The sequence below is a fragment of the Dermacentor andersoni genome, chromosome 3 (genome assembly GCF_023375885.2).
Source record: "Dermacentor andersoni chromosome 3, qqDerAnde1_hic_scaffold, whole genome shotgun sequence".
Taxonomy (NCBI): Eukaryota; Metazoa; Arthropoda; class Arachnida; order Ixodida; family Ixodidae; genus Dermacentor; species Dermacentor andersoni.
This window is the reverse complement of record NC_092816.1, coordinates 51,801,423-51,829,056: the sequence shown is the minus strand read 5'-3', so window position 1 is coordinate 51,829,056 and position 27,634 is coordinate 51,801,423. Positions and strand designations below refer to the sequence as shown.

The following is a 27,634-nucleotide window of genomic DNA, read 5'->3' as shown; positions in this document are numbered from 1 at the left end:
CGGCACTGGCACGCGCACCGCCTCCAGCGTACTACGGGGTCGGGCGTGCGCGCGCGTCGGTGAGGCGAGGGGGAGAATCTTGACCGTGACCTTGCCGCCGCTTCTCGCGAAGCGGCCGCCGCACTGCTAGCGTCGTGCGCGCACACACACGCACAGTGACGGTAGACACAGCGGTTCGGTCGGCCCCGGACGAGGCGAGAAGAGCGGCAAGGAAGAGAGAAGTGCCATGGTGCCACCAGCACCGCCATCCCCGCCCTAGCGACGTCGTCGCCGTCGCCTGCTTCTCCTTCCGGATGCCTCGGATTCCCGCCGTTTCGGCAGCAGACGACGCCGTTTTCCCGATCGAATGCACAGGGAGGTTGCCGGAGTCGTTTCCGCACCGCTGCGTTTCCTAAAGAAAGCCGCGCCGGCACCAGCGGTAGCAAGCTGCAGGCCCTGGCGAAGGAGGCTTATTAGCGAGACCTCACCCCAACCATGGACAGCAGCGAAGCGTTCTTCCGTGCCCGAGTAGCTCTCACGCCGCCGACGCCACGTCTGGTCGAGTTGTGAGAATATCACGATTCGAGCGTTCCCGAAAGAGAGCTGTGCCTATTGAAAGACCTGTAATCTCCCCGCGATGGCGGTTATGAATGTGTTCGTGACGTGAAAAAGAAGACATTGGGTGATTTCTCCGCGCGGCACCTTTCGAACGAACGGGAAGTGGATCGGCGTGGATCGCTGCGTTTCTGTTTCTATTCGCCTTGGAGCGGTGTCTAGTGGCTGGTGCTTTTCTCCGCCGCGGAAGTGAAAACGGTGTTACGTCGCTTTCGATCAAACTCACGACGCCTACGGGAGGGATTGTGGGATTCACTTTCGACGAGGTCGTTCGACAGTGCCCCGAGAGATCGATTGACTGAAGCGCTACGAGCTGGTTCATCTGTGTGCGATGCTGTTCTAGTTCGGGACGTCGATCCATCTCGAAGTGCTGTCGTTGTCTCGAGGATATAGAACAACGCCTGGAAATGGTAAGCACGTGCCACTTGGATGAGGTGTCACCTACCCGTTATTACTACCCGAATTACCCATTATTACCCGTAATTCAGCTCAATTTGCCGGGAGATGAAATGATAAATCATTCATCTGGGTGGTGATATTATTTCAGAGGGCAAGCAGGCGCATCTGATCTATCCCAGTTGCGATTGAGAGTCACGTCATGCGTAAGTAGATAAAAAGCTTCGATCGTTTAGAGCGACTGGAACGAATCCTAGCGGACGGGAAACGTTGTGGAGAACTGCAGATGTTTGGCTGGTGTGATGATGACCTCCGCATCTAGTGACTTATCTCAGGTCCCGTGGAAGTTGCACTCCTCTGTTGTGTGGCCTCTATGAGAACCCGTTTGCTTCCAAGAATGCATCATTTTTCTAACTATGCTTCTTGTCTGCACACTACCGCGACACAGGTAAACGGTTGGAGACGAAATTACAGACGATCGTCTTCAGCGTTCCACAGTTAAATGTGCGTTGTCATCACATCACAGCTACCAAACCGACACCTTAAACCAGATTAATCTCCACAGCCTGCACATGTACCATCCGGCTGGCTAGGAATTAGGCTTCACTGTGTTACTGCGCCACCTTGCAAGAAAGCTGACCTAACAGTGTGGAAGTTTGTAGATGTCGTTACCTCCTCCTAGGAGGTCTTGCGGCCGAGTGAGTCAGTCCATGCGGTTGGACTTTTAGACTTTCCCCTGGCCAAAAGTTATAGGACCGAAGGCATTAATTTCACTTCGGTACAGCTCACGAGCTTTAATATTGCCCAGTGTCCCCACAACTCGGATATTGTAACATTACATGAAAGACATCACTGGATATACCCTCATTTAAACGGCTTTTAATAACGATTATGCAGATCCCACGCACTGTGGGATTCGATGTAAGCGGAGCTTTCCTTGCTGGATGCTTTGACTGACGATGATTAGCACTGATATTGACGGCTAATGTTTACATTTCTCCAACGTTTAGTCTAACACGAGAGGGGTGAGTTGATGTTAAACGTTACCTTGCGTGCACCACTGCTGTTTGTCTGCGTAGTACACAGACCACACAGGGAGAGGTGTTTGCTTGAGGCGTTGTGCGCCGTATTTCATAACATCTGAGAGGGCTGAGCATTGTCATGGCCTGACATGGCACATCCCAACGTGGCATAAGTATTAAACCTGAACTGAATTCTGTGGCTGTAAGTGTCAAAACCACAGTCAGATTATGGGATACGCCGTGGTAGCGGACTACGGATTAATTTTGGACCGTGATGTTCCTTAACCTGTCCCAAAGTCTAAGTGCACGAGCGCTTTCTATTTTGCCCCCGTCGAAATGCGGCTGCTGCGATTGGGATAAAATACTCCTTACATCGTAGATCAAATCCACGACCTCTAGCAATGGCATAGCCGCAAAGCTGGCGTGGCGGGCACAGAAGTGTTGATTTGACGGTCGACCGCTTCCGTAGTATCGCTTGGACCTTGCGGTTCGCTCTGATTAATGCAGCTCTGCTTCTGCACGCCCTGCGTAGTTTGGCCGCTTGACATATTTGCATGGGGTTTATTTTTCAGAAATAGCAGCAACGTACTGTACCGTACCTTGAACTTAAGCTTATCCAGTTTCCACACAACCGCTGTCGTGTCTAAGTAGTAGTGTTTCCTTGCCTTCTCACGCCCCCCCCTCTCTTGTATGGGAACTACCTCTTCTCCCACTCCTCTCTACAGTTCTAGCTAGGTCACTCTAGACTCGCACGTTAGTGGAAAGGGAAGCGCTGCAGTTTCTGCAATGCTTCTGAGGAGAGTCACGGATAAATACAGCTGCCAAGAGGCTAATGTGGCGACGCCCAGGGAGCTCCACAGGGCATTGTGCACATTCGACGCGGTGGGGTGAGAGCGAGTTTCTCGCGTCGCCTTTCCTCTCTGACTCACTCCTGTCATGTATACACACGCTCTGAAACCTCCCCTCCGACGCGGTGTGCCGGACAGCAGTAGCAGTGGGAAAGTCGAAGGAAGAGGGGCAAAGAAAGCTTTGCTTTAAAAACAACGCGTTACGAAACTTCGTTTCGCATTTCCAGTTTTTACAATGCACTGTCACAATGCTCGGAACAGTGACCAGGGTGCGCGTGTACAAGCTGCCTCACCATTTCATTTGGGCAACGGGTGGTCTGGTCGGCGTCGGCTGGTGGGTACAAAAAGGGGTGTCCTCGGGCCTAATGGGGGTCGTTCTCTTTGTATCGGGTCGCCGTAGTATGTTCATGTGTTCAAACCAGCATGACCATAAAAGAAGAAAAAGGAAATAAATAAATAAAAAACTAAATAACAAAAAGACTAATAAATAAGTAAAAAATGCCATTCATCAGTGCAGCGCCTCCACCACAACCCAAGGCGTATCTCGGGTCTCCCGAGCCGCATCACATCCGTCTGCCGCGTTGAAATCGAGTGCGGCAGGCAGCGTCGATGTGACTAACACTACGACACACGGCTGCCGGCACCCGTACTGTTTTACCGTTTTGCCTCTCTCTAACCACAATGATATTTCTAAGCACAGTTGGTTCACTCCCGTACAAAAGTGCGCAAATGTGTTCGGTAGTGAAACACAGATTGCGGCATCCTTAGCACAGGTCTTGATCTTTTTCGTCGTTCTGAGCTTCCATGCACATCGTAAAGCAGCTTCATGCTTATCGAGAAAAGCCGGAACCTTCCGCTCCGACGTCATGGACATCTGGCCGGCACAATTTAACGTTGACACATACGTAAGCACTGGACAGGCCTCACGGAGGCGGTTACTGTTGCCCAAGGCTGCACGACACTATTGTTACCGCAGAAGACCCAGACTAAATTAAGGGAGGGGCCAGCTGTTATTGCACTCGTAGATGATGCAATCAAGCGCGTCTTGATAGGGAAGCATGGAGGCCGCCCCAATAAATGATCAATGTAACCTCGTGTTGAATGCGTGCGATCACTGTTTCCTACGTCATCACCAAAAACTCATGGTTTCTTGAGCCTTTTTTAAAACTATTTATTGTAAGTTTTCTTCAATGCCACGACTGTTCATGTCGTTCCGGATATCGCAAAATATTCTTTTTCTTTTGTATATCCCCGTTTCTACACTTTACCCGCGTTTATTATATCAGTGAAAAAGATACACAGACGCCTATGGACTCTGGATCAGCGTACGTTTATCTTCCCTCTAGCCGTTAGTTCGCTATAACGAGGTTCTGCTGTTCTATAACGAGGTTCTATTCAGATGCAAGGAACATGCCAAGCTTGAATGAGGCGCGCGTGAGGGTGGCACCGATCTCCTTGTCGGCTAAAGAGTAATTATTTCGAAGTTTCTACTGTACTTAGAAAAATTACGAGGTTCTACTGCTCTGTAACGAAGTTATATTAAGCTGCAAGGGCCATACCAAGCTTGGATGGGAGGCACGTCAGCATGGCATCGATTTCCTTGTCGACCAAAAGTAAATATTTACAACTTTCTACTGCACTCGGAGAAATTACTGTTTAGTCGACAATGAAATCAGTGCCACGCTGACGCACCTCCCATCCAAGCTTGGTGTGTTCCGTGGTTCTTAATCTACCGCGTTAATGATTCCAGCTTTTCGCAGGCTGGATACATTTCGCAGGCATGATACATGGGCTCACAGTCGCAGTCCTTGCGGTGCGTTGCAAGGATTACCACGCACTGCAAGGATTGTGGCTGTGAGCGTATTTATATGTATTCTGATGCATATAAAACGCATCAATGCTCTCACTCGTAAACTACGGAACCAACTTGAATGATATTTATCGCATTTACAAAAAAATAATAATACTATTTCTACAGACCGTAGAAAGCAAAATTGTGATTCAGGGCGCAGATTTTTTTGGGGGCAAAGATTGTTGGAAGCTAGCAAGTTAAAGAAAGAAAGAAGAAAAACAACTGAAACGCGAAGTTTACAAATTTGTAACTCTGTGCCATTAAAAGATATCGCAGTTTTGTGAACTACATGTTCTGGATCATCGAAAGCAGACAGATGTGAAGCTCGTACATGTTTAAACCTTACGCGAAGTTGTTAGGATGCTTACGAGGATTTTGCAAAAGTCCTACTCATAGAGATGTGGTATATATCTCAGAGTGTAATGAGGGAAAATCAAACATCCACCCGTTCGTAGCAATTGCTACGAACGGGTGGATGTCTGATTTTTCCTCATTATACTTCTCTCCAACTTGCGGGTTTCCGCAAAACTATTACGTCATATCTTAGAGTGGGGCGCAATGTGTTACTTTTAACCACTTTAGATGTCCCAGTAGGCACAGTTTACAGAACTGTGCTATCGTTTCTTTTTTTTAAATTATTGCTGAGTTGGAGTTGCAAACTTGATTCTTCAGTTTTGTTTTATTGCATGTTCGAAATTCAAGAATTTTTTTTTCAAAAAATTGATAAGCTAAATAAAAATTGTACGTCCTACAGTCGGCCGATTTTTCCCTTCACTTTCAGGTGCAACAAACTTCATCAAATTTAGTGTTGTGGCTACCGAGAAAAACGATTTCTCCGTTACCACGTACTGATATGGGAACTCCCGAGGTAAACATTTCTCTCAAGGGCCTCCACCGTCATGACCTCACATATTTGCAAAACGAGGTGGACCGAACGTCGATTTGCAGACAACGTCATCATCTTTGTCTGCTTGAGCAGAGACTTTATAGAGAGTCTCAGCGTGTTCGATATACCTGTAAAACATCCAGTTCGCTTGCGTTTACCGGAATACCGGGCACGCTAAAACTGTCTAATAAATAAAAAATTGCATTAACACTCTTCTGGCGCTTCGCTCGAGCCACATGGAGCAGGAAAACGCTGGATTAAGCTTTGCAAACCTTCGGGTTTCTCCCTTTTTTTTTCTTTCGCTAGCTATCTGTCCAGGTACAGAGCCAGTGGATATTTCGTAAATGGAACGTTGCAAGCGCATCGTTACCTGCTTTCCAACCCGGACGCCAGAAACGGGGCACGAACGGCACGCGATGCAGTTTATTGTGCGTCCCAGCGCCATTCTACGCTGGGACACACATTCAGACCTGAGACGCCATTGCATGAGGCCCTTCTAGAAAATAAGAAGAGAGAAACGAAAACGTTCGTCGTTGCTGCATAGGGCGAACACACATCCTCGACAAGCCTCACGTGACGTGTGCACAGCCCGTACACGAGCACAAAAAAAAAAATGATATAGAGAGCACGGGGAGAGGAGTCATTAACCCGTGACGCACAGGAGCCCATCGGTTGGCATACGCCTTCGCAGTGCGCTCCCGAGAGCACATAGCGAAGCCGGAGGGCACTTTACGGAGCAATGGCGTCGTCTGCAAGCAAGGCGGCGTGTCGTCTGCTCGGCAAGGTATGCCACCAGGATCTCTGCTGTCACGAGCCAAGGAGCAAGCTGGTCACGCGGACAATGGCACCTCCCCCCCATCTCCTCTCGCGTCTCTCCTTTCCTACCCGCTGTTCGGGTATACCCTCACCGCCGTCGACTGCAGTGACGCGCGGTGGCATGCTAACGGAAGAAGAAATAATCCGGGGTCGCGGCCTGGTGCGTATAGCTTATGTGGGCCTTACATGAGTCGAGACAAAGGAATAATCGCTGCGGTCGGTGGGCCAGGCTGCTGCGGGGCGTTTTCATTGTTGCGTGCGCAGACGAGCGAACTACCCTACTGCGCAGGGGGTGAGGCACGTGATTGTTCTCGCGTATGCTCACGCCCTCACTCACACGTACGCACAACGCGCACTGTTTATAGTACATCGTATACGTGGCGTTCTACTCCATGCAGTTTGCTAAGTGCGGTAGTGTCCTGTAGTACACCGGATAGAGTTGTGTACCATATCTTCGCCGTGTTCAGCTGTTAACAAAGGAGTTCTGCAATATACACAGATCAAACTTGCATAATTGCGCTATGGACATGGCACAATCAATTGAACAAATTAAGCAAACACGGCGCCTTAACGTGGATTTTACGAATACATGAATATGGGACATTACTTTTTGTTCGTAAGTGCTGTTTGCCAATGGCTGGTCACCTTTTGTTATTAATATGTCCTGCAACGTAATTGGCTAGTACCTGCCCTTACGACGGTTCTTGCGTAAGAACTTCACTGCTGAATACGGTCCATGAAGTTAAGTATAAATAATCATCATCAGCCTGGCTACGCCCACTGCAGGGCAAAGGCCTCTCCCGTATTTCTCCAACTGCCCCGGTCATGTGCTAATTGTGGCCATGTTGTCCCTGCAAACTTCTTAATCTCATCCGTCCACCTAACTTTCTGCAGCCCCCCGCTACGCTTCCCGTCTCTCGGAATCCAGTCCGTAACCCTTAATGACCATCGGTTATCTTCCCTCCTAATTACATGCCCTTCCCATGCCCATTTCTTTTTCTTAATTTCAACTAAGGTGTCCTTAACTCGCGTTTGTTCCCTGACCCAATCTATATAATAACCAACCCAAACACACACAAAACACCGTTTTGACCACGATTTCTGCATCAACTAGCAAAGACGTCGCCGATTTAAGAACTAACGGTTACTGTTTCGTCAAGTGATGCCTTATCGTGGGTTCAACTGCGCTGAGGAAGAGGCCGCTACTTTTTTTACATGACAATACTTACAGCACTGATTGACAACTGGGAGCATTGTTCGAATATCGGCTTTTAATGACAACCTTTCCTGTAACCCGCCACAATGCTACGTTGGGCGATAAGAAAACCTTGTCATTGCTTTATTAAAAGGCCGATATTCTAACGAAGCTCTGACTTGCCAATCAGCGCTGTATACGTATCTCTTTGTCCTTTCTACGTGCGCTGCAAGTTAGTGATCATGAAGCAACTGTCACGACTGTCTGTTCTTTATAGTGGTGCCGAACATTGTGCACTATGTGTTGCATGCGAAATCAATTTCTACTGCAAATGTGTCCCCTAATGACTTCTCTATGATTGCGTGTCTGTTTATCATTACTTTTGTCTTGCTTCGTGTAGCGTATTATCTCCTTCTGTGTGGGCCAATCTCCGTCGTGGTTGTGAAACGTATGTCTTGAGGCAACAACACAGCACGCCTGGTCGAGCGTGCCCATCGAAATGGGAGATAGGTTAACAGCGGGAACAACTTGACATGCGTGGAGAAAGCAAACGTGGTAAAGGTAAAAAAGAAATAATAAAAAAAGAAAGATGATTGAATTTAGAATGGAGAAGGAATACTCTACCAGTGTAAAATTCACCGACGATTGCGATACTCTGTAATGCGAATTTTGAGCGCAGCTGTTTAGGTGTTTTGAATCCGCGATATATTGTGACAAATAATTTGATTCTGAACGACAGGGTCCTCTCGGGGGCGGCGCTAGGCTTCTGCTCGGGCAGCACGTTTTTAGCAGCAGCGGTAGACGAAGCGTTTACACCGGTTGCGTCGCTCATTGTTGAGAAAGAAAGCGTAAACACGGGAACGCGTCGCTCGCGCGGAGCGCATTGTCTGGCGGCGGCGGCGGCGGCGGCGCACAGGCAAAGCAGCGCATGCGCAATGGTTCCGAAGTCCACGCCAGCGCTTTGTTTCCATATTGACCCTTTTCGCGGCGATCCCGTGGGCGCTGCCATGTTTGAACACGTGGTGATGCGTCCATTGCGTGCCTCAACTGGCTCCGTTGCCTCCGTGTTTACAATGGGTTTGCACGACGCCGGTGCGGCTTAGCAAAGCCTTTGTTTTGGGAGATGTCGTGGACGGTGACTGGGTGCACGAAACGAAACTTTGGTCACAGCTTCAGAGAACATGCAAAAGCGCATCTGGAGCTGATTAAGCTGCGTCCGAATGGCGTGAGCAGCGTGTATCGTGCTTGTTCTAAAAGCGCGGCCAAATATGTTTTCCAAGCTACGCAAACTTTCCGCTCATGAATTGAATCAGGATTAGTGTGTTTTGCTCTTCGTTCTTAATTTGGCAAATATGTTGAAGCAGCGGCTTGTCACTATCTGATTGTTTTCTTCCTAATCGCTCGAGGGTATGCTCACTTCCGATGGACTTGTTCTCGTTGCGTGCAAGGCTTCAAACGCAGCTGTTTTAATTGTACCTCGTAATACCTTGTAGCGAAGATGTATTATCGCTAGTAACTCGCTTACTCTTGTGGACCGTCACGAAACATCCAGCTTCGACCATTCGTGCGCTACCCGTGTAGTACGTCATTTACTGTGCGTATATGGTGCGCATATATTAAAGTGTGCGCTCATCCATTCATTGACACGTTGGTGATAGAGTGGGCGTAAGTTTGTGTGCCAGGTGGAGTAAATGAGTGTTCATACTGTGCGCGAAACTTACTATGACAGAAAGCGGCGCTATTCCCTTTGTCACTGTTCAACGAGCGGTACTCACTCTTGTTGACATCCCGGGGCTGAAGCAATTTTTTTGAAGGTTAACGATACAACATTGGCGGATGAGCAAATATGTGTATTCTCGAAGAAAGCCGTACATCTTGAAGTGCCGGTAACACGTACGGACAGTTGCAGCAGCGGTACGCGAACTTGGCCACACAGATTCATTCCATTCCTTAATATGCCAGTCACACTATTTTTGCAGTCAACTACTGCACACGTCTTCAATCCACATGATTCAATCCAACATGATTGGAGCACAGTGCGTTAGCGAAAACTCAGTTGCATTTCCGACAGCCGATCGCACAGAAGCAAGGTGGAAATGGTAGTGGTTTCGTATTCGTGCGCTGTCGCTGAGGCTACGTGCGGCGCACCGCTGAAAGCGCCACCTTGTTTCTCTACAACAAACTGCTACGCGAAAAGGGTCGATATGGTATCGGTGGACGCACTCGCCGCATGCCTGGTCGCCGCCGTAGAGCACGCCTTGTGCGGCGTGCGCGCTTTCCTCCTCACCCTTTCGTCATACACTCCTCCTCCGCTTTCCTGCTCATGCTTCCGGTGCACCCTCTCTCACCGCGTTCCTCACCCTTTCGTCATGCACTCCTCCTCCGCTTTCCTCCTCATGCTTACGGTGCACCCTCCCCCTCCGCTTTTCTCCTCGCGCTCTCTTCGTTAGAGCCGTCTTTCATCCCCCGCTGCGCTCCGCGTCCGCTCTTTCATCCTTCGCTGTGCTCGGTTACGCCGAGGGACGCCCACGCTCAACGCAGGAACGGGCACCTATAGGACCTGCGCTCTAAAGAGAAGACTAATTCACCTTCGCTCCTCAGACAATAGTGGCTCGCTGACATCTAAGGCGAAAGGAGAACGTTAAATGGGGCGAGAGCGTTCGCACTTCCAGAAAAAGAAACGGTCTGCAAAAACGACATGGCTTCGACACAATCCACAATCTGACGAACATTTCAGGGTTTCTTTTTTTTTTTTTGCTAAAACGTTTGCGGCGCATTCGTCCTACACCATTGGCAACGCGTTAACGCGACTAAGCAGTCCATCTTAGGGTGGATGTGCATTCTATGACGATATGAAGAGCAGCACGCAGCAGGTGGTGGTGGTAGTAACAACTTTATTGAGACTCTGCTCAGTTATGATCTGGCAGGCCCGAGTCCTAGAATGGCCCCTCACGAGGAGCGACCCTTTCGGCCCAGGCAACGAGGGCTTCTTGTACTTTTTCATCCGGCGTTCTGAGCAGCTCTTCCCACGTCTGTTGTGAGGGAGCTGGCAGGAGCGACCTGGGAGGGGGTAGCCCTCGCACCCCCAAAGAATGGGATTTTGGGTAGCCAATGTTTGATTTGTGGAGTTTTGACATATTGGGTTCCATTGCCCGTTGGTAATTATGGCTAGGCAATGTGGGCTGGGGAACGATTTAGTTTGGATTCGACGCAGGATCGAGGCTTGCGCTCGCGTGAGGCTTGCGTTTGGAGGCGGGTAGATTCGCCTTTTTTGCTTGTAATAGTTTGTTATTTCGTGGTATGTCGTCGGTGCCTCATCCATAGGATCCGAGTCTGAGGGGCACACCTCCCGGTTGATTAGACCTCGGGCTACCCAGTGCGCCTCCTCATTCCCTTGATTCCCCGAATGGGCAGGGACCCATACGAATTCAACAGTATTTTCGTTATTAAAGGCCCGTAGGACTCGCGCTGCACATACGCCTGTGCTGCCTCTCGAAAAGTTGACTATTGCCCTTTTGGAGTCGCTTATGATAGCTTGCACGGAGGGATTCATGATGGCCAAAGCAATGGCAGTCTCTTCCGCTTCCACGGTGGACGCTGTTTTTATGGTCGCGGCGTTGAGGATACTTCCCTCTCCGGGCAAGCAGCAGTGACACACATCCGGCGTCAGAGAGATTCATTGGAGAACGGCACATACCCAGTGGAACACGTCGCGTGACCCGAGCTGGCGTGAAAGGAAGGAAAACGCTTAAACCCGGGCATAGACACCGCAAAGTGCCGAGAGCTACTTGTACGCTATACCCTTTAATTCTCCCCCACCTGTCTCGTTCGCAGTTGCTGGCACGTAGTCGTGGCTGGCTACCGCTCGTCGCTGCGCTCTCCTCCGCCCTCGTGGCGCTCTGCGCTCAACCTGGCGGCGGTGCCGGCGGTGCCTCCTCCTCCGCGGCCTCGACGTCTTCGGTCGGGCCGTCGCCGGACGGCGAGGGTCGCGAGGCGACGACGGGACACCCTCGGGGCTACTACGCCTTCCAGAAGGCCCGGCGGCCCCAGGACCGGCCCCCGCGGGTGCGCAAGCCGCCCTACCACCGGGCCAACGTGCACTGTCCCGAGCGAGTGGTGTACGGCCGCTTCTCGCCCCGCGACACCCTCTGCGGAGACCTGAACAAAGGGTTCATCCCGCTCAACCCGATGGGACAGAGGCCGCAGGGAGAACCGTACCCATTGTGAGTGTGTATTCTTGTACATTTGGTGTTTTCGATGCTGTATGCCACTGAAACTTGAAATCGCGCTTATTGGAGGTGGACGATACAAAGGTGTTACAAATTGTCGCTGAGTGGGCAGATGCCTTCAGCTATCCGAGCAAAGAAGCACTATAAATAAATACCATGCATTCCGCAAACGTGCAAACTGCGCGCACAGGAAAAAGAAGTGCAACCACCGTGCAGGGTTGCAATCAGTCAAGCACACAAAAAAAAAGGAGGGGGAAAGAAACAAAGAAAGAAATTAAGGAAAAGAAAACAGGTTAAAGTGTGAAGAACGGAATGATGGAGAATTTTAATCAATATTGGTTTGCAACGATAACTAGTACAAATTGACCGCTCACCACCAACATGAGATGTGTGGTCTGCGAGCGGTGACCACGAACCACTTTACTGGCTCGCCCGCTGGCGCATTCATTCATTCATTCATTCATTCATTCATTCATTCATTCATTCATTCATTCATTCATTCATTCATTCATTCATTTCTCATTCATTCATTCATTCGACTGGACCGCTTATAAAGGCGGCTGCGTAATGCGGTGAAAACTATTTTCTTTAGTACGTACTCTGAATGGCTGTGCCGGAAACGTCATAACTGAAGATAGTAAGTGCGCACCGTTGGCCGGTCATCACTAGTGAAAAGTGCGTGTGCATTCGTTCTGGCCACCGTTCGCGGGAAGGATCACCCAGATCCAAAACACATGTTGTGATCTATACGTGAACGAAACGTTACGGAAAGCGGTCAATAAGTACTTTACAGCTAAAGGCGACGCGTATACAATTTCGTTTACTTTGATCCTATATACGCAAACGTTCCCTCTTATGGAATGTTTACGTTTATCCGCTACGGAGGTCACAACTTTATCATCGTCGTGCAACTTTTTATCTGTTTACGGAACTGCATCGTCACAAGGCTACGACGAAATGCAAACTCCGATTCAGGCGGGCGCACAATGTGAGAACGTACACGCAGCGATTTCGCAAGTACGGAGGCGATGTATGACGCACGTTCAAGGAAGAACGTCGATGACAGTATACGTGTGCGCAGAAAAGTACGGCACTTGTCAAGCAACGTCATTTGGGAACTCGGCACCCCTCGTGTGACAGTGGGACATGCCCATTCCGGAACAATAGGATGGATAGGTAGGCGGCTAGTTGGTAAGGCGTTACTAGAAAACTTAGAGCGCAAAGAAAGGTCACTGGACGTGTGTGTGTGTGGTGTGTTCTTCCTTTTCTACGTCCAGGGTCTTTCTCGCACTTTCCAAATAAGTCGTTCACTAATAGTAACCGTTCTGGTTATTGACGTTTCTAATAACCCGCTCTGGAGGACTGGCCAAGAGTGGGCATATTCCCAATGGCAAATACCTAACGAATAATTTAAAGAAATGAAATAAAAAAGAAGTAACGTAAATTAAAGAATGCCGTGAAATCTAATTCACCATTCCAATAACAAACCCGTGTACTTTTAAAGATATATGCCTGTGAGCCGACATCACATGTTCAGTGCTTATGCAGCAAGTTATTCTTTTTTCACCAATTAAAAAAAAATAGCTTGCGGCAGATAGCACAATTCTAAGCCTTGATCTAAATTACTCGATGAGATGGCCTTTACTTCTACGAGAAATAAAAGAAACGCTTAATTGAGTGATTAACATAATTGCGCCGATTAACTCTTTTAATCAATCACTTTACGGTACATGTTTCAATCTACGAATTATAGGCCGGGGAGCTCGCAAGGCGTATCCATTTCGAACGAATTCTCAGGACTGCACCAGTTTCGAGGTATTAATTTTCAATGTGTCCGACGAAATGAATTGGCGTTCCATTTGCATTTCTTTTTGTAAGAACCAAAACACCAACGAATTTCTCGTGCAACTAATGTCGGCCTCTTCGAATAATCCAGCACAAGGACCACGATTATGTAATATGCAACGGACTATTTTTAAAAATTCAATAAACCTTAAAAAATGATCGCCCTGTATATATGTCCACAAATATATGCGGCGAGATAGCGACCGACCCGACGCGCAGGCGGCCAAGCTGTGCCTCCTCGCTCTCGACGATTATTTCATCCGCCGCTGCGCCCCGCGTTCGCCCTCATCTTTCGCTGTGCTCGTTCGCTCGGTTACGCCGTAGGACGACGCCGACGCTCGCCGCAGGAACGGGCGCCGCTGCGCTCTGAAATGGCGCAGTGGGGTGAGCCTGTTTTCGCACGCAGTGCGGCCAAACCTGGCGTGCGCGCACTGCACACACCTACATTTAAGCTTCGGCCACGAGCTGTGTGTACACATCGCCGGTACGGACTACCTTCTATCTCTCGCCCCGACAGTGAGGTCATCAAGAAGAAGACCCTGGCGTTCCTGTCGGGCACGCTGCCGCTACTTCGCAAGGACCCAAACCTGCCCAAGGTGGCCAGGTTCGCCGGGAGGCCGCCGCCGGGGTTCGCTGGCAACCTGTTCGCCGTGCCGCCTGGACACGTGTTCGACTACTACCACAGGTGAGTTAGCACGAAGAAGAAACATAAGCGTCTGTCCCGTTCACGTCGCTTCTTGCCGCCCTTGTAACAGCGAGGCTGTTGACCTCTCGTTGGTCGCCATTTTTCGTGTCGTGGACCATGGGAAAAATACCTGCCGACCACGGAGGTAGTGCAACATCGGGCTGCTAGAGTCGCGGCGGAGGTGAAGCAGCTAGGCTTCAAGCACTCAGCAAGGTGAAGCAGGAAGTGCGCACATTCTTTGTAATCACGCATACCACACACAGAGCAGCATTCGTTCGAATAAAGAACAAGCACACAACGATTGTAATGGCGTCATTGGAATCAGACATATGCTGGCGGGGTGTCCCGCGGCTCTCCCCAACCTCGTTGAAGAATGGACACAGTGGGAGAAAAGGATTCAAAGCCCATTATTTCAGGACCAACTAAGGGCAGTCCAGAGGGCCCATGATGTCGCTGAAAGGCTTGGCCTGACAGTGCCAACGTGGGAGCGGCCCGCCTTGGCTTGAGAAGTCGAGCCTCCGGACCTCATCACAATAAAAGTTTTCACACACACACAAAACAAGCATCCGAATCACATAATTGATTGCAAGGCGATCCTGATAGCAATGTCAAGCACGTAGCGCTCCCCGCATACGTTTCCTGGTAAAGATTACTGTTGCGCAAGCTCGTGGAGAGTGACGTCACTGGCCTTTCGTATATAGGAGAGCCAGCCTAGCAACTGATTTCGTTGTTTTTGCAGCATGGCTATGGGTCGGTAACGCATACTTAGGGCTCCCGAGGAGCAGCGTGAATACGAGGAGCGGCAAGGGAAAAAAGAAAAGGCAATACGAACAGCGGCGGTTTGCTGTCAACATTACCATTACTACCATTACTCCAGAGCAATTAAAGCATTGCGTAGCCCCCTCAGCAGTTCTACTGGTGGTTTTCAGCAGCTTCGCTGGACATACATTTTCGCAGGGGCCGGGATGGCAAGTCAATTTTTTTTTTAATTTTTGACTGGAGAAGGAAACGGTACAAACCTGGGCCGAACCCGGAAGCGGTTCAATATCTCGCAACGTCTTTGTAGCGATCAGCTGCGATGAAATGACGTCACGCTCCCGGCTCGTGACGCAAGGAAGAAAGTCAGTAATTATAGTAGCCGAATGGAAGCAAGCACGTACTCAAGTACTCTGGCTCGTGCTATGTGCGTGGTGCTAAAGAAGCATATAATACAGTCGAACGCCTTAGGGCCTCAGAAATCCTTCGCAATAGAGCTCACGCACCGCACAGTTCACACAAAAACTGGGACCGAGTTATTCCTTCGTCATACATTCCTGAGGCGTCCGTTGTAGAGGTGCTCGACTGCAGTTGACGGGTCCATGGAAGAAGCACGCGAATGGTTTGTGCGTCGGACTGCTGCGCCTGATAGTGACCTTATGAAAGGAACGACGCTTGATTCGTTTCTTTGGAACGCTCTAGCCATTCGCGTGCTTCGTAATCAGGGTGCGATCCCACTATGTATGAAGAGAGGCTAAGCAACATAGGAACTGTCAATGGATCCAAATAACAAACGCGCAAGCCTCGATCTTATCGCTCAAGACCACCACAATTACCCTGGCAATTTTTCTAGGCTTCTGAAAAATACTTTTTATTAACGCCAATTAACGAGAAAATCTGAAAAATCTTCGTTGATCATTTCGGTAGCAGCGAAAGTCTCTTAGCTCAGTATTACCAATTCAAAGCCCTAAAAGAGCACAAACGCGATGTTGTGGGTCAAATTTGATAAGAACGCGCTTTTCGAGACAAAAAGAAAATTAGAAATTTGTAGGACGCTTAAGCTTCGCTTTTAAGAGTGAAACGTGATAGCATTCAAGGACCCCTGACTGCTTCTCAGGCTTCCCGGCAACCATAGAGTTTCTCACGTATATTACCTAGAGGGAAATCTGGCGCTGCTGCGCTGTGGTATGCATGGGAATGCCGGTATATTGTGACTTCGGATTGGCATGGTTCTCGAAGAGCCATTCAAACACCGTTCCGTTTGTCACAATGACTCATTTTCCACTAAAACTGGATGTAAAGAGCTGTTTTAGCTTTATTATTACACAAAAACATGTTTTGTTTAACTATGAGAACTTGTTATTGCATGTACAATTATATGATACGTAAAAAGTATCAGCGGGCTGCTAAAGTTGGAGGACAGACGACAATATTCGCGCTCGCTTTGAAACAGTTTGTCGTCTGTTCTTGCTTTTCTTCGCTTGGTCCTGCATTGTAGGTGAGTAAAGATGTAATATGCGTGAATAAAAACATATTATGAAGATTTTGCTTTAAGAACGTATTATTTTTGTAGCCACATCCACGTTTTAGACGAAGCCTCTTACAACACCAGCCAACGCAAGCCTCGCAGACACATATATACCGTCATTCCCACGACGGCACGGTGCCCCTTTAAGAAACTCCCATAGACGGTGGCGCCAGATTTCCCTCTAAGGGTTGTAGTAAGAAACTCTATGCCCGCAACTGCAGCTTATGTAACCGTAACGTTTACCGAGAGACGCTGGCGGCGAACGCTACGAACGAAGGCAACCTTTCTGGTAGAAACGCGGCCACTTGCGTGGGCCGATCTCCCGTTATTGTTCCGCACTTTTAGTATCTCAGTCTGAGGAGATCTAACGTAAAATATATGCGCTGTCGGCGTTTCTTTTTTTTTTCGTTACTGTTGTTTGTGGGCTGCCGTTCTCAAAATTCCGAGGAATAACTTTGCAAAGAACGAAAGACAAGGTATACGGGCAACTTTGGTGATAGAAAAGTGGTTGGATATGCGTGGTTGGGTATGCGTGCTTCAGAATGGTTTTTACCGAAAAAGGCAGCCGACGCTGCATTTTCTGCGACGCGGGGCCCTTAACGCTGTCTCGTTAAGAGGTTCGTTGAAGATCGGTACATTCCCGTTGGCCCCCGGTGCACGTACCCATTGGTCCCATTGGCATGTCCGCCCAAATTTTTTTCGACTGCGTTACCTTCGGGATCGGCCCGCGACAACACGCGGATGCACACCCGTAACGAAAAGCGGGGTTGAACTCGACAAAAGTGCTTCGCAGGAAATGTTATTCCGCTCAACCACACAACAAAAAATGTAACCACACGAGGACACGTTAACAAGGTTCATTGACTAGATTTAGAGGTCCTGCAAGATGCTCTCGTGTGCCGCAGGTAAACAAGCACGTAAGCAAATTATCATGCAGTTCATGATACAAATATGAGGCTTACTTATAAGTTGTGAAATTCTCGGTCTCACTAATGCATATAGAGGTCTTCATGTATACTGGATACGTTAGTCAAGCCGTTAAAAAATTGAGGAGCCGTTCCACTCTGTAAAGGTGGATGAGCAGCGAAGCTGTATAGCGCATCACGCAGGGTTAGACGAGGGTAAATGCATTCATTTTCGTCAATTGGTAATGGCTGTGACGATAGCTTTGTGGTTATCTGTGATACACATGGATTGGCTTGGCTACAGCGTTAGACAGAATCTTGGCCGAAGTCAAATCTATGCACGACCGCTGTTGAGTAGTTGAGCGAGTTGGAAATGCGAAGGTTGTGGGATCGTTCCCCACCTCCGGCAAGTTGTTTTTTCGTCCACTTTCATTTCCACTAATTTAACGTTTCTTTATTTCATTTATTGAGCACAAGTAATTTCCGCTACGTTGTCCTTGGTGTCAGTGTTTGTTGGCTTCTTATGATATGACTAATAAAAAATCGGGCCCCTCGGTTAACCGCCTTTCTTCTCGTTTATTACATAACGAGGGTCTCGAATCGGGAAACATTTATGCCTTCAGGTAGCATGTGTGGGTTTATTGACCGGCTGCCTTCACCCAAAAATATCTCGTTCTCGTGACGCCTGCGGCAGAAAGGATGTTCCACATCCGCCGCCAAGGTATGTGAGTGGTGACGCTGGCTAACACTCCCAGGGTTTTACTGGGAAACTTAAACGCCCAAGAAAGTGGGTGGGGAAACGGCGCCGTGGTAACTCAATTGGTAGAGCATCGCACGCGAAATGCGAAGGTTGTGGGATCGTTCCCCACCTGCGGCAAGTTGTTTTTTTCATCCACTTTCATTTCCATTAATTGATCGTTTCTTTATTTCATTTATTAAGCGCAAGTAATCTCCCCTATGTTGTCCTTGGTGTCGGTGTTTGTTGGCTTCTTATGATTGGATTTGTGTGGTACGTCAAACCAAACTTTTCTAGCGCAAACTGAGTGAACCATTTTATGTCTGGTTTTGAAATGTCCACGTTGAAATCTGCAACGCTGATCGCAGGAGTAACGCCTTCTGGCAACGCCTTCTGTTAGTGAGTCCATGGACTGTTCACAAATGATTCCAGTATACCCATCGACTTGAAACAATGCATCTTGCTTTTTAATATATTTCATTTATTATTATTATTATTATTATTATTATTATGATTATTATTATTATTATTATTATTATTATTATTATTATTATTATTATTATTATTATTATTATTATTGGCGTAGTGCTTGAAGCCTGCTTCACCTCCGCCACGGGCCGGCCGGGTATTGCACGATCTCGGGTTTTTTTTTTTTTTGGCTGTTGTTATTGTTGACGCTGAAACGCGAAGAATACATGGAACCTTAGCCATATAGCGCTTCGCTTTAAAACACGCACACAAGGTGCAAGATGCACCGCAGGACTTATAATCGTATCTTGCCCCACGTCATTTCTCTCTCTCTTTTTTTTTTAAGAGGTGGGCTAACATTAGTAGGGCATCCCACATGTGTTTTCCATGGCCATACGAAAAATACACGTGTTCCGAAAAAAAAAAAAGGAGAACGAAGGAAAGGTTAGGTGCAAATAACCTTCGCAATTCCCTACCTTTCTTGTGTGTTTGATAAAGTCTACCGCACGATCGTTCGCTGTTGAAGGTCATACTCATATTCAAGTCATATTCGTACTGATGCACTATTTTTCTTGAACGACGCAGGCGGCGTGGTCGAAGGTCACTGGCATCTCCCAACTTCACCCAAACGACTGACGGCCCGCATGAGTCGCTTCGAGACGCGGAACACGAAGCGCCGGGTCAGAGGTCGTACCAGTCGACCGTGCAGGACCTAGCGCGCAGCGTCAACGCAACGTTTAGGCAACTATGCCAGCACGGAAGTGGAACGTGAGTACTATATACTTCTGGCGCTGGCTGCTGTAAAAAAAAAAAAAGTTTTTGAAACCACTCTAAATCGAGATTATGAAATGTCGGGCGTTCTAACGCACACGTTCAACAAAAAGGGGTTTCCCCGCGAAATTTGTCAGGTACCGTAAGATATTATGTAACTAACAGCAATGTGCACTCCTGAAGGCGGCGACAAGTTGCCGCCACTAACGTCAACAGCGGCAAGCTAAAGTGATTGGCGCCGCTGTCTGAGAGAGGAGGTGTGTGTAACCAATCAGACGATCGAGGACCTATACATGATGAATGTAGTTTGCGTAAGTACATATTTGGAAAGATTGGATGCGCTTTGTAGACAATCACAAGGAAGAAGACGAGACTTCCTTCCTTGTGATTGTCTACAAAGCTCATTCAATCTTTCCAAATACAATGAACCAACTTGCCCAACAACGCATCCTGATAAGTGCGCGTGCCTAATAGGAGGGATCTTACTCCTTTGGGGGTAGGGTTTGGATGGCGTGAGGGATAATCGAGAACTTTCGTAAATGGAGTGAGAAATGAGACAGGTAGTTACTTCCGCAAAAGAATGCGGGTGGCCATTACTCCTTCTGCTTACAGGGGGTAATAATTTTGCGCTTGTCGACTTCGCACGCCTTTGAACCAAACACAAGCGCTCGCACTGTGACTCCATGTGTTGAGACGCTGTGTATGCAGCCTCGCAATGTAAAGAAGCGGTAAGGCGTGCAGACACGAACACAAGAGGAGAAAAGTAGACAACACGAACACCTGCGTTCGGGTTGTTCTTACCTTACCTTACCAACTTACCTTACCAACTTACCTTACCATCTCACCAACTTACCTTAGCAACCCTTACCAACTAGCTCAGCTTTCTGTCGTATGCAGCCTGAGTACCCCGACGATGACGGTGAAGGGCATCACTGATCGGCCGTCGAATCAGGGTCTCGGAGAAAGGCTGGCATGCTGCGGTCGCTGTATTCCCGACCATCTTGGTCCTTTCAGGAAACAGTTCATGTTGAGAACTGGCTCGCATGGGGAAGGCACTGCCGTTGCATCGTGATGTCTAATATCATCTCTATTTCCTCGAAATTGCGAGTGTGTATGTGACAGGTTTGTGCCGGTTGGTTCACACTTGAACGCGAGGAAGAGTGCAAGGATGAGATTGAGAAAAAAAAATTGGAGGCTTATCAAGGTTAAGCCCAGTGGATGCTTCGCATCCACTGGGCTTAACCTTAGCGTATCCTTAGCGTTTGGAGGCATCTTGACCGCATACACGCCCGGCGCAAAGACGCTGGCGCGGTTGCGGGCACAGAGACTGACGCGACGGCGGGCGCGCGCCGCTTCATCCCTGGCGTGACGTCACATATCACGTGATGCAGCGATGGTGGCGCCGCCGTCGCGCGCGACGGCGCGAACCGAAGCGTGGAGGCCTCCGCCGGGCGACGTCCAACGGCGCGATATGAGGCCCCATCTGCAGCCGGTGTGACGTCATCACGTGACGTCATATCACGTTACCTACTTGATGGTCACTTGAAGGTCAATGGTGGCCACCGCCGGGAGGCGACCGACGGCGCGATATGAGGCCCCATTTGCAGCCGGTGTGACGTCATCACGTGACGTCATGTCACGTGACCTACTTGAAGGTCACTTGAAGGTCAATGGTGGCCACCGCCAGGCGTCGCGCGAAGGCCCGAAACCTACGTTAATATGCTTCGCATAAAAAAAAGATATACCATTCTTTTTAATAAAGCTTCTTCTTCGCCGTCCCGGCCCTGCGAAAGTGGATGTCCAGCGAAGCTGTTGAAAAACCAACACTACAACTGCCGAGGGCGGGTATATGCAATGCTTTATTGATGGTTGGGATGCTTGTTTTGAGCTTGTTCTTTTTATTGAAGCGTAGGCTGTTCTGTGCATTGTACGGGGGACTTAAATGAATGTATGCACTGTTCGCACCGCTTTGCCGAGCGCTTGTGTATTCCTCTGCCTTACGTGGGCACGGAACATTGAGCTTTTGCTTGCTTACGGCGGTATGAGCCATTGCTGATGATGATAGATGCTTGTCTTGAGCTTACTCTTTGTCGAAACGTACGCTGATCTGTACGCTGTGTGCGTGATTACAATGCATGTATGCACGCGGTTCGCTTCACTTTGCCGAGTGCTTGTAGCCTCTGCATTACGATGGGGACGCACCATTGCATTATTGCTTGCTCACGGGGGTGTGGGACATTGCTGACGATGACAACTTTGGTTCACGCACGGAAGCGAAAAATGCCGAACACCGAGAGGCCGACAGCTTCGCTGTAAAAGAGAACGCATGAAGTGCATCGTCCGTTCTCTTTGCTCCTCTCGTCGTTGTGCTCTTCATAATGTGTGACACCATTTAGAAGCAATGTTTTCTTAATTTTAGCGCTGTGTGGGTTCCGCCTCCTGTATCTTCTTGCTGTTCGAGAGCATGCATATCACTGCGCACCAGCACAGCTGACTCTTGAGGCATATACCGCATTTACTCGAGTCTACGTAAGCCGGCCTCGAACCTATGGAGACGCTCGAAAATCGAAAGGCATAAAATTTAAGAATATTCCTGTGTAGTAAAAAGGAGTTTTTTCTGGAATGTAAGGCATCTTGAATACCGTCCACCTCCAAATCGCGCCTCGACGTAGGGGCATGAGTTACGATATCAGTTTCTGTGGGATATTTTATTTTTCTTCGTACTGTGGTGCGGTTGAAGTGGCTTCATAACCACGACATGATATGGACGATGACTCGACGGTGACGACGGTTGTCGTTGTCGGCGTGACGGTATAAGGACGGAGGAACACAGCAAACCCAGTTTCGACCTACGGCTATAGCCGTAGTAAACGTATACTGGCATAATAAGTTGTCGTGCGAGTTGGTGCGCTTTCATGAATACGAAAAGACGAGCACGAAATGCTAGTACGAAAGCGCGGAATACGACAGCACTCGTTTTTCGTCTTCCCTGTTTTCGTACTACTTCGTGCTCGTCAGTTCCTGTTCCCGAACATGCACGTACTGGTTCAGATTCGAATGCGTACGTCACTTTAAAATCTTTTTCGCAGGCTGTGTACGATCTATTCGGCCCTCTCGACGGCCAGGGTGTCGACGGCCGTGTTGCAGACGATACTGCAGATGCTGACCGCCCGGACGCCCGCCATAACGGACAAGGTGCAGGCGGGCGCGTCTGGCTCTTCTTCGTCGTCGTCTGGTTCCACCACTTCCGGTTCGTCGTCGTCTTCTGGCGGAAGCGGTAGCAGCACCCAGAGCAACCTGCTCAACATGCTCACGTACGCGGCGGACATCATCAACGCCATCAGCCCGGACGCCGCATCTACTACCCCCGCACCGCCCATAGTTAACAGGTCAGACAAGAACTGCTTTGAACGCCCGTCTCGGTTTCCGACGGGCTTTTACGTATGCCGCAGTGCGCAAACGAAGGGGCCGTATTTCCTAGCGGTACAAGCCTTCGATTAGATTGCACGCGATGCATTGTACGACCGCTGTACGACTTGTAAACGCGGTTCGCGTTCGCAGGTCGCCGCTGACGCAGGTACTTTCAGCGCTGACCGGCGCTACTGGCACGGTCTCTTCGTCGTCCAGTCCCCTGGTGACCGTCCTGGACCTGATGACCAGCGACAGCTCGCCCATCAAGCTGCTGGCCAACGTGTACAGCAGCACCCGCAAGAAGTCCAAGCCGTCCGACTCGGCGCAACAGTCTAGCCTTGAGAACGACGTCGAGGGTCTGCCGCCCACCCCGTGTCCCTCGCTCGAAGAGTACGTGACGCCCACGTTCGCACGCAACTACCAGGGTGTCTGGAAGTACGTGGTTCAGATACCGCACGAAGGGTACCTCACCCAGACCGTGCAGCAGACGAAGTGCATGTGAGTGACTATACTTTAATTTGGTTCTTTTCTTCGTATGGGCATTTTACCTAGTCGCCCGGTTCGTACTTATCGACTACTTTGCTATCCATTACGTTAGATGTACGGCAAACCGCCATAGTATATGACGTGAGTCGTACTTATCATGCTGGTCCTAATTCTGAAGAAAAAGAGGAGAAAATAAAGTTTACCAGTCCCGTAGGGACTAAGGCCCCAGTCAGGGCTTCTCGTAGGCCCATGCCTCCAGGCCCAGCACGTTCTGATGTGCGTTGGAGATTATCGTTCAGTCGATTGTTGGTTGGACTAAGGGATTTGATGAGCAACACCCCCTTTCGAAGCTTTTATTATTTGTGACATGACTTGTTATTTTTCCCTTTTTCTCTCTTTCCCTCCTTTCTTTCTATTTTTCTTTTCGGTGCTTCTGTCCCCTTCGTTCTATCTGAATAGCACGCATTCGACGCTTACTACTCCCGGTGGCCCAGTTTCCGGCACGCTTCTTTCTTTTAATTTCTGTCAGTTTGTATATTCCTGCGTATCCAATTAAGTGCGACAATTACTTGAAACGGGTGGATAACCACCGCCACCAAGTTCGTTTTTTTTTTCTTATCTTCTTTTACCTTGCTTCTTGTCGCTTCTCGTCCCAGAAGATCAGTGGTCAGCGCTGACGAATGCTAACAACCGCGCTACTGTATAACTATACACACACATCCTCGTGCCCGCAGGTCGAGCAGGTGCGACTTCGTCGACGGGGGCCTCTGCCACGAGTCCCCGCGCTGGGTGAGCCTGCTGGTCGCCGAGATCTTCTACCCACACGCCGTGTTCCCCACGAGCTCTCCGCAGCGACGGCGAGCGCCGCATCCAGCTCCCGCGCAGCCGCCGTCGCCGTACTATCCGCACCCTCACCAGGCGCCCTTGCTGCTGCAGCAGCAGCCGCCTCCGGTGGGCGACTTCCACGCGTTCCAGCAGTACCTGCATCGACGCGTGGGCGCCGACCAGCAGCAGCAGCAGCTGCAGGCGCTTACAGCTCAGAAACAACGATCTCAGGAACAGAGGCCGCAGCAGCAGCCGTCCAAGAGGCGCAGCGACGTCTCGCCCGCGGGACCCAGGGCCGCGGCGAGGTCCCGGTCGTCCTCCTCGTCGACGTCGTCCAAGGACAAGTGCGACGGCTACGACCACGTCGGCTGCTACATCGTGCGCATGTACTACGACTGGTTCCTCGTCAACGGTTCGTGCAAGTGCTGGAAGCCCAGCGCGAAGCACGTCTTCGCGGGACGTCGCCGGTGAGACGCCGCTCGCTTTGTACACCAGCAGCGTCCGGGAGCTTCTCGCCCCGACTCCGACGGCAAACACCGTACTGCACAAGGGCTCGTGATGTAGGAAACACGTGACTCGTGACTGCTGCGACTTCGCTTATTTATAAACAGCACATCCGCAGCTATAGACGCCAGCGCAGCGTGTTCTGACGTCGCCGTCCTTACGGTGTCCATCTGTGCGGGGAATGGCGCATTCTGAACTGCCGCGCTAGGCAGGAGTGCGGCACGAGTGCTACCGGAGTGTTTTAGTCGTTTAAGCTTTTCTTGCCTGTTATAAGCACGCGGGTTCTTTAGGTTTGGTGTGTGCAACGCATGGACGTTTAAGGCGATAGGTGGAACACGTAATTATGAGAGCTTAATTATGTTCTGCACATCGCGCACATCAGCGATATGGACCTAGACTGATCGAAAGTTGGGACCCCTGTGGTAACCTGGCAGCATCGCGTACCCCCGTGAGGTTCTTTGTACCCAAAGAATGCCCATGAGCAACAGAAGATAATCTGTCGTTGGCTAAAAGGTGCGCCAAAGGATGGGCCAATGGTGAAGTACGACGCCAAATCATCGAGGCTGTCTTATACCTTGCCCTCATTAGTGTGCCTGGAGCCTGAAAGTCTTCTGTAAAGAAGGAAACGGTAGCTTAATTCATTGCCTGCAATCGCTAGATAAGTTGCCAATCGCTTGGTAGCTTCTCGGTAACGGATGACCTGCTGCAATGAGCTTGCTGTGGCACACGCCATCTTTCCGTTCTACGCGCAGTGGTGTTAGCAGCAGCCTAGAGAAAAAGTGTTGCCGCGACGGCGATTTCTTTTATGGTTCACGTACTGTCGGCAAGAGCGAACGTTTCTCCAAGGCAAGCAGCACAGTGTCCGTGGCGTGTTGTACCATGAAGAAGACGATCTCTTGGTGTGGTGGTGGGTATATTCTTCTATCGTCAATTCTCGAACTACACCAGCAGAAGTGGACAGCGGGTGTCATATATGTTTGAAATCTTGAGTTTCGTTACAGTCGTTTTCTTTCTATGATGCCTCGATTATGAACTGGGCACGCCTACTAGGTTTACCTCTTCCGGTTCTCCACAAAGAGGTCCTTGCGCCCGGGTCACATTTGTATATGCGTGAGCATTTCTATGCCGACCCAACTAGGAAACCCGTCCGTCCGTCACGTAAGACGAATTACAATGAAGAAATTAATGTACAAAAGAAAATAAATTCAAAAGGGAAAACGTGGGCGATGGTGAATTTCGAACCTACGACCTCACGCTTAGAAGCCGAGTGTCTTAGCCATACTTGCAGAAGGCGAACCATATGAATGTGTTGTACTGGCGGTACAAAACAAATGTCAAAGGAGATCAGTTACTACGACGGCTTTGTTCAAAGATTTGCTGATGGCGGAATAAAAGCCATCTCTGGAACCACGTGTAGAGCAGATTTGACGCGTTTATTTTAGGCATCAGGAAATTTCCGACTGCGAAAATTTAATGCCGAGCACGCCACATCGCCGATGCGCTTCGGTGGTCGCCGGATGAGCCTTCCGTTGAGGCATTGCCTCACCGACCGATATGCCACCGATCTCTAAGTGCTCATGCGCTTTGTGTCACAGATAAGCAATGAATGAGTTTATAAGGACGAGAAGTTTTGATGAGATCTTGTATGGGTCTCATCGCGGTTGATAATGGTTCGACGCAGATGAATAAGGCACTAACGAACGATAAGGGCTTACAATGATCGGAGCAATTCTGGTAAGGTTGGTAAGGACCATAAAGATTGATAATGGTCGGATTGAGTCCGATAACGTTGATAAAGACCGATAATAGTTGATAAGGGTCAGATCATCTTCAATTAGGTTGATAAAGACAAATAAGGGTTAATAAGGATCGATTGCGATAAGGAGACCACCTATAAGGATTGATAAGGGTGGGATCGAGTCCGATAAGGTTAATAATAAACGATATGGGTCGGATCTAGTCCGATAAGCTTGATAATGACCTATTAAGTTTGTTGAGATTGACAATGACACCGAGCTGCGTGGAAATGAGCAAGTGACACACTGCTTACGCATACTTAGACAAATCCAGCGGAGTTTCTGCGCGAACTTCTTAAACTTGGACCATTCGTAGACACTGTGTGTGTTGAGAAAGACTTGGATCGTGCGAATATTCGCAATTTGGAGTGTGAATCGAACAGTTCTTGTTGAAATTCGAGTCTATTCGATCGGAGAATCTCATGCACGAAATTTTTCGCATATTTGTCTGTGGCCGAATATCACAGGATGAGAATGGTCCTTCTCAACCTGTAAAATGGCAAGAATGGGTGTCTGGTGCGAAACAAACGAACAAACAAATAAACAAACAAACAAGCAAAAAGAAAAGGTTCAAGATCGCCTTAAACATGTGTTGTGAATGAATCCCCAAATAGACAACGAGTCAATATTAAGAAGCACTGGCTTCGGAGCTAACGCGTAGAGCAGTTATCTTATCAGTGATGGCTAATTCCTAGATTGCCTGCGGATTTCTCACGTAAACTTAGTCGAGCTATTCATCGACGAGCTTCACTGTGTTCACTCTGAAGTGGTGTACCATTACATTTTTTAATTTAATGTTAGAAGAGGTATTCAGTGTTTGACTCAATTTATGGACTCTTAGGTGCAATAAAAAATTTATTCGCCCACTGCCATCGAATACACATGGCGAAACACGGCTTACACACGGCGATTAGCGTTTCGCGAAAACTGCATGTAATGCTGCTTCTCAGCTGGGATGGCTGTCGTGTACTTTGTGGATTACGGTTTGTTCACGAAACTCGTGAACGTGACGGCAATGATTACGGTTCCGCGCCGAGGCTGCCGCTGATGTCCCTTTATGAATCCACTCCTGTCTCAACG

General features: G+C 49.1%; 1 protein-coding gene across 1 annotated transcript; it reads left to right on the top strand.

The window, feature by feature from the left end:
* The first annotated feature begins 140 nt into the window (after nucleotides 1–140).
* spz6 (Spaetzle domain-containing protein 6) lies at nucleotides 141–27,424 on the top strand. The gene is made up of 7 exons (XM_055063764.2): nucleotides 141–1,004; nucleotides 11,444–11,832; nucleotides 14,201–14,368; nucleotides 19,347–19,529; nucleotides 22,622–22,921; nucleotides 23,094–23,441; nucleotides 24,164–27,424. Exons 1-7 carry the CDS (start codon nucleotides 1,002–1,004, stop codon nucleotides 24,723–24,725), a joined length of 1,953 nt encoding a protein of 650 aa, XP_054919739.1. The 5' UTR covers nucleotides 141–1,001; the 3' UTR covers nucleotides 24,726–27,424.
* Nucleotides 27,425–27,634: the final 210 nt, after the last annotated feature.

Excerpts from the sequence above, each read along its gene's own strand:
- spz6 (XM_055063764.2), top strand. Across the intron at positions 11,833-14,200 it reads CAGGGAGAACCGTACCCATT|TGAGGTCATCAAGAAGAAGA; the intron begins GTGAGTGTGTAT and ends TCGCCCCGACAG. Across the intron at positions 23,442-24,163 it reads GTGCAGCAGACGAAGTGCAT|GTCGAGCAGGTGCGACTTCG; the intron begins GTGAGTGACTAT and ends TCGTGCCCGCAG.